Genomic DNA, 11,654 nt, shown 5'->3' on the forward strand with positions numbered 1-11,654 from the left:
CACAGGAGAACTCAGTATTCTCAGAAATTTCTACGACACCCTTGAGAGCTACATTCGTGGCCTTCAATCTCTTGGGAAAAGTGAAGAATCGTATGGAGATTTACTTGTACCCATAGTCTTGGAAAAACTTCCTGTAAATACTCGCAAACAAATCGCACGGGAACACGGTAACAACGAATGGAACCTAGCCGATCTACGGAAAGCGATTTACAAGGAATCGACGCACTTCAGGCTGGTTACTCAATCGATGAACTGGACTGCGGTTCCTCCGACAAACCATCCATGACTGCCGCATTTCACGCCAAAACTTCACCCGCTAAACCCAAGAAATCCAGATCGTGTGCCTATTGTAAGGACTCTCATTTTCCCAACGACTGCATTGTCGTCTCAGATCGAGCCAAGCGACTTGATATATTGAAAGGTACGGTGGCCCCTACACGCCACGGAACTCTACTACTTTTGAATATAAACTCTAATTTTTCTTGACAATATCTTTAATATTTGTAAGAGATTTTATTTCTCCACCGCAAACTTTTAATTTTGTACGGGCAACTTTATCTTAACATTATCTTAACTTTAACTTCTCGAAAGTAGTTTTAGTTTTAACAATAAAGAAAATATGTTTCTCAAAAGTATTTTTTATTTTGTAAAACAAACGTAAAATTTTTTCAAGATAACAGACTCCCCTACACGTCATGGAAATTTATTAATTTTGAACATAAACTCATATTTCTTGGCAATATATTTAATATTGTAAGAAATTTTATTTCTCCACAGCAAACTTTTATTTCTGAACGGGGAAACTTTATTTTTGATGTAAACTGTTTTTAAAAATTTTTAACAAAAACACTTTAACTTTTTAAAAAAACTTTAACTTTGAACAAAATATTTGTTTCTCAAAAACGTTTTTTATTTCGTAAAGAAGTAAAAATTGTTCACAGCAAGAGTTTAAGATTTTTGCTAAGCGCGAACTGAGTTACTTAAATGACATAACCTTATGTTTTTAGAGCAGAAAACTTAAATTCTTAAAGAAAAGTTTTATTTTTCAAGAGTAAAATTAATTTCTTTATAGAAAAAACATTTTCTCAGAGCAGCAAATTGAAATATAGTGAATAAAACTTTTTTCTCAATGGAGAGAAATTATTTTCTGAAGACAACAAAACTAATTCCTTCAAGATATATTTCTACATATGAGTGTGGTTTAAGAATCTTTGGTAAAACTGAACTGAGAAAGAACGAAAAAGGGATTAAAAAGTCAAATTTACTTTTCTTCAGAGCGAAATTTATTTCTGAGAGGAGAAATATTTCATGTGAGGGCGCAATTACCTATAATGCATAGCAAACTCTTTCTAGCGAGAGTAAACATATTTTTGGGAAGAGTAAAACATTTTTTCGATGAGCAAAACTATTTTAACGGCGGCGGAAGTTAAAGTATCCCACCATGCACACCCAAGTTTGATGACCCAGAGTCTCCGAGTTGGTAGCCGGTATCAGACAGTTCGTGTTCGTGTCGTGGCTACATGGACGATCTGCTCTCTGAGACAACCATGACTGACTTCATCGGCGATACGGGCACGCCAGCCCGGCCCTACCCTGCCTGCGTACGATGCTGTGTGTTGGGACCGTATAACGCCGGGAACTCACAACATCGTACACAGGGCTACGGGCACGCGTGTCAGTTGCCACTTGTCTGAGTCCCTGAAGAACGGTTTAATGTTTGATTGATTCGTCCTGACGGTAGACGGTGTGCGACGGGACCGCATTGGGGTTCTTCATTAGGGACGATTCAGAATTTACTTCCAGGGGGGGGGGGTGTGGAAGATTTTCAGGGGGGGCCACCCATTTTTCCCAAGAAAATTTAGGGGGGGCCAGACAAAAATACCACAATCTTTTAGGGGGGCCAAGGAAAAAAAACATCAATTCAATATTTGCCCAGAATTTCTGATCTCTACAAAAGAGCACCATAGACGCTACCTGGGTGACAGATAAACTCAACATGTTTAGTTAAACTCCTTTAGCTGCCAAATTCGGTAATATTCACAGTGGTTTGTTTTATGCATCTACTGCAGTATCTTGTTCTCCTCCCTGAAGCGTTATGAAATGTCCAGTATTTAGCATGTCAATACAAACCATACAGTGAACAGTCAGGGTTGTTTTTGTTGAAAAGAGATCTCAAGTCCAGACTAGAATTCATTTATCAACAATAACAATGGTCATTTATGTTCACACTGGTATGTTGCTAAATACAGCATTGGGTGTTCTATGTAGTGATAGAATAACAAACAAATGCTGATACACAGAGATGAACATTGAACAAATGCTAAAAATTACAGCAAATGTCTGGGTTTACCTTGTAGCTTGTAAAGCAGTTGAAAGTTGCATGATAAAGAAGTGTTAATTTATGCAAAGGTATGCAAATCACCTGATTTCTTGGCTTCTTTTGCCTCCCAATTTCAAAATTTCCAACGAATTTAACTCCACTCCGGCTGGGTCAAATTTTCTGAAATTTCACATTATGTTTTTTAAATGCTATATAACACAACAACTATCAATTGGTTTTGTTTGGCAATAAAGCTCTTACATTTTTAATATTAGGCATTTTGAATAGGAGGCATTTTTATTTTGCTGATCATGATTTAAATCAAGTATTAGAGTGTCAGTCTTTAAACCCCTACAATTATGAAGATGGATAATGCCAAATAAAATAGTTGTTTTTTTCTACATGAATACTTTCCTTTCAAGTGAAATATTACATTTCAGAAAATACTGTCTAGTTTTCGACTTAAATTAATTTTTATCATTAATACAAAAGTGAGGTTTTTTACCCCAAATATACACCCATTTCATCCTTTGAGTAAACTACTGCTACTGCTACTCTTCTTTTCTGCTCCTTTTTTCTATGTTTCATTCTCATCAATTTTACCCTTTCTAAATTTTTTAAATGTTCTACATAACTTTTTACAGTGCTTACATCTACTATAAACTTTTTTGAAAATAAATTTATGGCCGTCTCATCTTCAAGGTGCTTTTCAGCGAATAGGTTTTAATGTTGAAAATAAAAATATTATGTATTACTGTCAAAAATATATGGTGAAAAATTTACAAAAGGGTTGATTTTCCAATAATCCTGTATGTGCATCCAGAAGATCATGTGGCACTGCACCAATGCTATGGTGTCGGATTGTTGAAATGTTGTGTACACAAGTAATTTGCTGTAGTCCAAGAAGTGATCTCAGTGTGTATGAGGCTAGGAGAAATGTGGATAGGCTTACACATTGTGTATTGATGCTAATACTTTTGTGTCCCATTCATTCTGATATGTATAATCAAAGATTTCAAAGTGGCGGCTGGCAGAAAAGGCAAAAAAGCAAATTAACATGTATTGTTTCGTGTCATCTGAAAACATGCGCATCATGACTATTTTAAAATTAAAGTTTGTTAAAAAAAATTTGAAATATGAATGCTCTGTCAATTTTGAAAAATACAGCTGACAAAATGTGAATTTGACTTACACAGGGTTATCTGCATTTTAATATGAACATTGGATTGTGAATGGAATGAGCAGAATAACATGTGAATTCATGTTTTGGATAAGGTGTTTTGTTCAAGAAATGTTCTAAAATATTCCTCAGCATCGTTGCTTTCAGTGGCAGCTACTTGGTTTTATGACAACCAAATTAGAAAAAAAGAGAAAATTAAAAACAAGTTGGCTTTCACCAATTTTAATTCCTAATGTTTAAAACTTTCACCGTGAGTCTGCAAATATTCAGCATCATCAAATGAAAATGTATGCTGAACGCGTGTGCATGTACATGTACATCTTACTTTCCAGAAATATCTGGATATCTGCAAATGATGTACCATTAAAGGGATATCGTCAAGATATAGATCACTTTGCCAATTATCTGCTCCTCTGATTTTCTGTTCACCATTTCTAACTGACATCTTTGCTTGTCTTTGTGTGCATCTTATGTATCAGTGAGGCATAACGAAAAAAGTATTCATATTTAGTAATTCACTTTTCTTCAGAAATTTACAACCAGATATGTTTAATGCTACCCTTTCCAAAAGTGTGCCACTTGCAGTCCCTGCAAATCATTCTTTTATAGTCACTAACTATAGTCACATAACCCTGAAATGATTTGTTATATCATCGATTAAATGTCCACTAAAGTTCCTGCAACTTGTTAGACTGGATATGTCTACAATGTATAAGCATGCATGATATATTAGGGGGGCATGGAAAAAAAACAGGAAAGATGAGGGGGGGGGCCATAGATTTTTTCTATAATTTACTAGGGGGGCCATGGAAAAAAATCACCGAGAAAATAGAAAATCCTCCACCCTCCCCCTGGAAGTAAATTCTGAATCGTCCCTTAGCTCTGCATGTCATAGCCCTGCGCGCGTACAGGTCTGTGTGTTCCCGGCGTTAGCTGCAGTACAGTACGGCAAACCGTCCGACCCAAATACCCAGGTAAAACCTCGAGGTACTGTACTGCAGCTAGGGCCGGGCTAGCGTGCCTGTACGCCGATGAAGTCAGTCATGGTTGTCTCGGAGACTCTGGGTCATCAAACTTGGGTGTTGCATGGTGGGATACTTTAACTTCCGCCGCCGTTAAAATAGTTTTGCTCGTCGGAAAAATGTTTTACTCTTCCCAAAAATATGTTTACTCTCGCTAGAAAGAGTTTGCTATGCATTATAGGTAATTGCGCCCTCACATGAAATATTTCTCCTCTCAGAAATAAATTTCGCTCTGAAGAAAAGTAAGTTTGACTTTTTCATCCTTCCTTTTTCGTTCTTTCTCAGTTCAGTTTTACCAAATTCTTAAACTACACTCATATGTAGAAAATATATCTTGAAAGAATTAGTTTTGTTGTCTTCAGAAAATAATTTCTCTCCATTGAGAAAAAAGTTTTATTCACTGTATTTCAATTTGCTGCTCTGAGAAAATCTTTTTTCCATAAAGAAATTAATTTTACTCTTGGAAAAATAAAACTTTTCTTTGAGAATTTAAGTTTTCTGCTCTAAAGACATAAGGTTATGTCATTTAAGTAACTCAGTTCGCGCTTAGCAAAAATCTTTAACTCATGCTGTGAACAATTTTACTTCTTTTCGAAATAAAAAAACGTGTTTGAGAAACAAATATTTTGTTCAAAGTTAAAGTTTTTTTTTTAAAGTTAAAGTGTTTTTGTTAAATTTTTTAAAAACAGTTTACATCAAAAATAAAGTTTCCCCGTTCAGAAATAAAAGTTTGCTGTGGAGAAATAAAATTTCTTACAAATATTAAATACATTGTCGAGAAATATGAATTTATGTTCAAAATTAATAAATTTCCATGACGTGTAGGGGAGTTTGTTATCTTGAAAAATTTTTACTTTTGTTTTAAAAATAAAAAATACTTTTGAGAAACATATTTTGTTTATGTTAAAACTAAGTTATGGTTAAAACTAAAACTACTTTCGAGAAGTTAAAGTTAAGATAATGTTAAGATAAAGTTGTCCGTACAAAATTAAAAGTTTGCGGGGAATAAATAAAATCTCTTACAAATATTAAAGATATTGTCAAGAAAAATTAGAGTTTATATTCAAAAGTAATAGAGTTCCGTGGCGTGTAGGGCCACCGTAGAAACGCGATAAACTTTGTTTCAATTGCTTGGAAAGCACCGAGTCAGTGGGTGCAAATCAAGATTCAGTTGTCGTGTATGCCGCAGAGAACATTACACGTCTCTTCATCAAGACCACACGGACAATAACACTGATAAAACTGCAAAGGCAACCGAAAATACCCCAGCTACTGAGACACACGTTCAATTTGCCAAGACGGAGGAGAGCTACAATGCCAGTAACTCGCGAAACGGACCAATCCTTCTCAAAACAGCCGTCGTTCCAGTCTCTATGAAACGTCAAACAGTTGACGCCACGGTGTTATTCGACGAAGGTGCTACGCGTTCATTCGTCACGAGAACTTTCGCTACAAAACTCGGTTTGAAGATTAAAGGCACTGACTGAACTAATTCGGCTGACATCATTCGGTGACAATCAACCTCGCGAAAGATCAATCGATGTAACCACGCTTACACTGAATACGCTCTCTGGACAGAAAATAGACATTTCTGTGCTCATACTTCCTCAGATCACTACAAGAATGACTAACTTTGTCACACGATCGCTCATGAATGTACCCTACCTACGAGAATTGAACCTAGCTCACCCCGTTTCGGATGCCACTTCGTTCGAGATATCTGTGTTGATCGGTGCGGACTATTATTGGGATTTTGTAGAAGATCGCGTGATTCGTGGCTCAGGACCTACCGCCGTGTCCTCAAAGTTCGGATATCTCCTTTCCGGTCCCATTCACTCAGGAAAGGCGACCAAAAACCCAGCCACGATTCTGCACATTCTCACAAACACATGCGAAGAAGAGTCTCAACTCAAAGTTTATTGGGATCTCGAGACAATCGGTATCAAAGACGAACTGCTCGCAAACAATAAAACGAAAGATGACTTCGAACTGTACAGAGACACTCACTTGCGCATTGAAAATGGCAAGTATGTAGCACGGTTGCCATGGAAACCAGACCACCCGGCCCTACCTACAAACTACAATATCGCGAAGATGCGTACGCGTTCTATGGCTCGCAGACTGACACCGGACATTCTGGAGGCTTATGACAAAATCATTTCCGACCAAAAGGCGCGGGATTTCATCGAAGAAACGACAGATGATGAAAGCGAGCGTAGCAGCGGCCACAGTATCTACCACATCACCCAGTCAAGAAAGATTCAGCCACGACGCCAATACGGATTGTTTATGACTGTAGTTGCAAGCAGTCGACCGATTCTCCAAGTTTGAACGATTGCCTACTAACGGGCCCGCCTCTACTGAACGACCTAACGCAAATTCTACTTCGATTTCGGGTAAACCGCATCGCCTTTTCGAGCGACATCGAAAAGGCCTTTCTACACGTGCGATTGGATGAAAGTGACCGTCAGTTTACAAAGTTCTTGTGGTTATCCGAACCAATGAACCCGGAAAGTTCGTTCAAAACGTATTGTTTCAAGGTGATACTCTTTGGCGCCGTCAGCTCCCCATTCATCCTCAACGCGGTTGTAAAGACCACTCAGAATCTCACGAACGCACCCCAACTTCGACCGACCTCGAGAACAATATTTACGTGGATAATATCCTCAGCGGAACCGATAGCAACGAAGATGCGGTCGAATACTATGAAGAGTCAAACCACCTGTTTGAATCGTGCGGATTTAATCTATGAAGCTGGTCGTCTAACTGTGAAGATATTCGCGTGCTTGCAGAAAGAGACAATAAACTCGAACCGGACACTACCGTAAACGCACTTGGACTCCGCTGGTTGACCGAAACAGATGAACTAACGCACGCCAAGAAAGATCACAACCGGTCGATAGTCTCACCACGAAACGCGAAGTCGTCAGAACAGCAGCGAGCTTGTACGACCCGCTTGGCTACCTCTCTCCAGTTCATGTCAAGGCAAAGGTGTTCATACAACAATTATGGAAGAAAGGACTGGCCTGGGATGAACCCTTGGTAACGAAATGTGTAAACAGTGGACAGATATAGCGAATGATATCAGTAAAACTACAGAGCTGAAATTCAAGCGACAGTACTTCGATTCTCCAATTCAGCCTGACAGCCAAGACTACGACTTACACGTGTTTGCCGATGCAAGCAAGAAGGCATATGGTGCGGTCGCATACCTTCGTCATGGCAACAAGACCGCAATCGTAATGGCCAAAACTCGAGTTGCACCTCTCAAAGAACTAACTCTACCTCAGTTGGAGTTGATGGCTGCCTTGGTTGGCTCGAGGCTAATCAAGTTCTTGTGCAACGCATTTACGGATAAACTACGTATTCAACAGTGTACTTTATGGTCAGACAGCGAGATAGTTCTACACTGGTTAAACAGCGACAAGAAACTTCCAGTCTTTATTGCCAATCGCGTCAAGGAAATCAGAGGAATTTCTTGCACCGCTAAATACTGTCCTACAAAGGAAAATCCAGCAGATTTGCTAACCCGAGGGATATCTGCGCGTAACCTAGATACAAACAAACTTTGGTGGAATGGACCCTCTTGGTTACACCACGGCGACTGGCCAATCAGCGAGCTGTTTGACAGTGCTATACACCACGTTTCACTGTCAGCTGCAAGAGACGACGATCTCCTTGGTAACTCAGATAAGGCAGGAGATAACAAAATTGTCAACGAACCGGAACGCGAAATGCCAGCGACCGGTATACAATTCATCGTGGACGCGAACAGATACAGCAAACTGCCAAAACTCCTTCGCGTGTCTGCCTTGATCATGAGATTCGTCTCGAATATGAAGAAATCATCTGTTCGGAAACGCGGACCCATCACTGCAGATGAAATACAACACGCGGAACTCGTTTGGATCAAACATATCCAACAAGAGACTTACGGCAGACGTTCAGTGCAACAGAAAGGACAGTTTGCTACAACACAGAAACAGCTGAAACTTTTCGCCGACGAAAGCGGAATACTGAGATGCGATGGAAGATTACAGAACGCGCCTATCGGCTACGATGTGAAATTCCCGATTTTATTGCCGAACAATCATCGATTCACCGATCTCTTAATTCTCGACGCACATTCACGACTTCTTCACGCTGGAGTCCAGTCAACTGTAACAAACTTACAGCAGCGATTCTGGATCCCGAAACTACGACATACTGCGAGATCTCTCCTGAGAAAGTGCGTCACATGCCGTAAGATAAGCGGAACTTCGTACACATATCCAGTACAGGCACCTCTACAAACAGACCGTGTGAACATTACACCACCGTTTACTGTGACAGGAGTAGACTTTACTGGAGCTTTGTACATCAAATCTACGAAAAATGTACGTGACACAAAGGTGTACGCGTGTCTATTCACCTGTGCAGTCACTCGGGCGGTTCATTTAGAGCTGCTAGTCACTGACTTATCGACAAGAGGTTTCCTGCAAGCATTCTGCCGCTTCGCAGCGAGACGTTCACTTCCTAGTAAAATGATCTCGGACAACGCGACTAACTTCATATCAGCATCAGACGAATTGAACCGATTATTCGACGCGCCTGAAGTGAAGGACTACTTGGTGAATAAACGAGTTGAATGGAAATTCATACCCAAACGAGCCCCATGGTTTTGGGGGGTTTTGGAGCGATTGTTTGGGCTAACGAAGAACGCCATAAAGAAAACTCTGGGACGTGCGTATGTAACCTACGATGAGCTGAACACCCTGCTAACTGAAGTCGAGGCAATGCTGAACGACCGGCCGATAACTTACGTCTCTGCCGACGTTAGAGACAATATACTGTTAACTCCAGCTCATCTACTGCATGGTCGTCCCTTGACTATATCTGTCTGTTGATGATGACGAACTCACTGACCCTACATATGGCAACCACGATGAGTTAAACAAACGCTATACCCTGCTAACTACACTTCACACGCGGTTCTGGCGTCGATGGGTGTCGGAGTATTTACCAGCTCTACGCGAGAGCCATAACTTGTCCGGAAAAACTGTAAATGCCATCAAGGTTGGAGACATAGTACTTGTTCAGGACGACGTGAAGCGACGCCTAAATTGGAGTTTGGCTAAAGTTGAAAGACTCAACTACGTACGCGACAACCTTGTAAGATCAGCGGAAATTAAGACAGCCATGGGACATACAAGTAGACCCGTGAACAAACTTTACCCATTAGAAGTTAACTCTTGCTCTCATTAATGTGCATTACAAGAACTGAGTAAAGACACATTTCAGCATTTCAGTTTGTGTTTAGATAAAACAATGTTCATGTTTTCATTCAATTATTGATTGAGCTATTTCTCACAAATTCCGCGGCCCGGGAGAAATATCGGAGATGAAAGTTTATTTTCGTGGACTTGTTGTGCGGATTCAGACTCTGAACTATGATAGCCAATCAGCTTTCAGTATTCATTAGCCAATCACGTCGAGTTTGTGATGTTGCGGTATCCCGCCAAAAATGGATACTTTTCTCACGTTCTAGATGTTACTGTTCAGTACTAGTTTTAGTGTTGTTGAGTTGTAGTCAATAAAGCGGTTGAACGCTGATTCGGGTGTCGATCCAGTTATTTATACTGACCCAGAACCTTGCTCACATCCCCATCCCATACAAACGGTGACACACAGTCCTGTATACCTCTTTATATACACTGTGATGTAACTCTCGCGGTAGACTGAACCGGGGCAATGGTAACTCTCGCCGTAGACTGAACCGGGGCACTGGTGTCGCTTGTTTATTTTGGCATAGATTGTGAAACTATATAAGGGTTTCCAGAGGGTTGTTCACATATGCAGATTACAATGTGTAAAATATAATTTTAATAATCATAATTATCACAACAATGGGGTTTCCAGACGGTATTCACACAAAGTAGACGACATTGTTTTAAAAAAAATTTTAATATTCTGTAACATTTATATTAATAATTTATTAATAATAGGTCTAAAAATGGGCCCCGGGTTTCTTACGTGCGGCCGCACATCCCTAACACTTCACAGAGCAAGTACCCCCCCCCCCCCGAAGCAGTCAACGCGCCTTATGTAATTTGACTCAAACCTCCTTGACTAATCAATTCGAGAAATACATGTATTTGCATAGCAGTAGTGAGACAATTGGAAAATGACCTTTGAAACAACTCTCAGTTACTTTGTTGTTTTCAAAGGGATCAGCCTAACGTAACTGTTGTATTGTAGGTCAATGAAATAATCATTGCGCTTCCGGTGGTTTGACCCGCCATATTTTACAGATCGTAATAACGTCACCTTTTCAGACAACAACACGTGGGTGTGCAGTTTTTACCCTGTTATCATCAATTCACAGTGCAGCAAGCAAAAATAAATAAAAATTCACAAAGAAATTCCCAACTCATCCACTAAGTTTCTCATGGTAGTGTTGAAAGTGAAACGTGCATTTGTTATTATAGTTGAGCAATAAATTTTATCGTTAGGGGGCATTTGGTAATTACGGGATAGATATCTAGAGCTTCTGTGTCTAAATTCTCATGAAATAACATTTTAAATTAGTCTTGTTTCAGTTCCCCTTTCAAGGAGACCAGCTGTAAGTTACGATACAACTTCTATCTTGGGGGGGGGGTGTTTTACGATATCAACAACAATATCTTGTACTCTCAGAACCTTTTAAATCCATTTTCCCCTGTAGAGGTCAACCGTGACGGCGAAAGGGTTAAAGGTATGTTGCAATTGTTCGACAAGTGAAAAGGCAAACAGTGAATTATCCTTCAGACCAAAATTCAAGTATTAGCAATACATAGGTATCCTAAGTCGGCAAACTAGAGTTTGGAAACTTCTGTCATTATTATACAGAATAAAAATCAAGAAAAATTGTCAAAAACACAGCTACTGTATTAAATAAGTTTTTGTAGCCGTATTTTCTACCCTGGGTTGGTAACTCTGCTGGTGGACAGAATTGTCCCCGAGGTTATCGTTCGCCCCGTTAAAAGCGATGAAATTCGTTTCTTCGCTTCGATAAAGTTTGTATGTGCGATGTGTGATAGTGAGCATACGTGCTTCACGAACTCTACAACGTGTGGAGCGGTCTCAGTCAGAAAAATGTAACAACTTAGCCGGC

At 39.7% G+C, this 11,654-nt stretch overlaps 2 protein-coding genes across 2 annotated transcripts; both read left to right on the forward strand.

Moving 5' to 3' along the window:
• Positions 1 to 6,145: 6,145 nt before the first annotated feature.
• On the forward strand, positions 6,146 to 6,853 carry LOC139138092 (uncharacterized). Its single transcript, XM_070706316.1, has one exon. The coding sequence runs from the start codon at positions 6,146 to 6,148 to the stop codon at positions 6,851 to 6,853; it is 708 nt and encodes a 235-aa protein (XP_070562417.1).
• A 719-nt stretch (positions 6,854 to 7,572) lies between these two features.
• Positions 7,573 to 9,408, forward strand: LOC139138093 (uncharacterized). The gene has a single exon (XM_070706317.1). It carries the CDS (start codon positions 7,573 to 7,575, stop codon positions 9,406 to 9,408), a length of 1,836 nt encoding a protein of 611 aa, XP_070562418.1.
• Positions 9,409 to 11,654: the final 2,246 nt, after the last annotated feature.

Source organism: Ptychodera flava, chromosome 8 (assembly GCF_041260155.1).
Source record: "Ptychodera flava strain L36383 chromosome 8, AS_Pfla_20210202, whole genome shotgun sequence".
Taxonomy (NCBI): domain Eukaryota; kingdom Metazoa; phylum Hemichordata; class Enteropneusta; family Ptychoderidae; genus Ptychodera; species Ptychodera flava.

Coding starts and splice junctions, on each gene's coding strand:
- LOC139138093 (XM_070706317.1), top strand. CDS start 7,573: ATGTGTAAACAGTGGACAGATATAGCGAATGATATCAGTAAAACTACA.
- LOC139138092 (XM_070706316.1), top strand. CDS start 6,146: ATGACTAACTTTGTCACACGATCGCTCATGAATGTACCCTACCTACGA.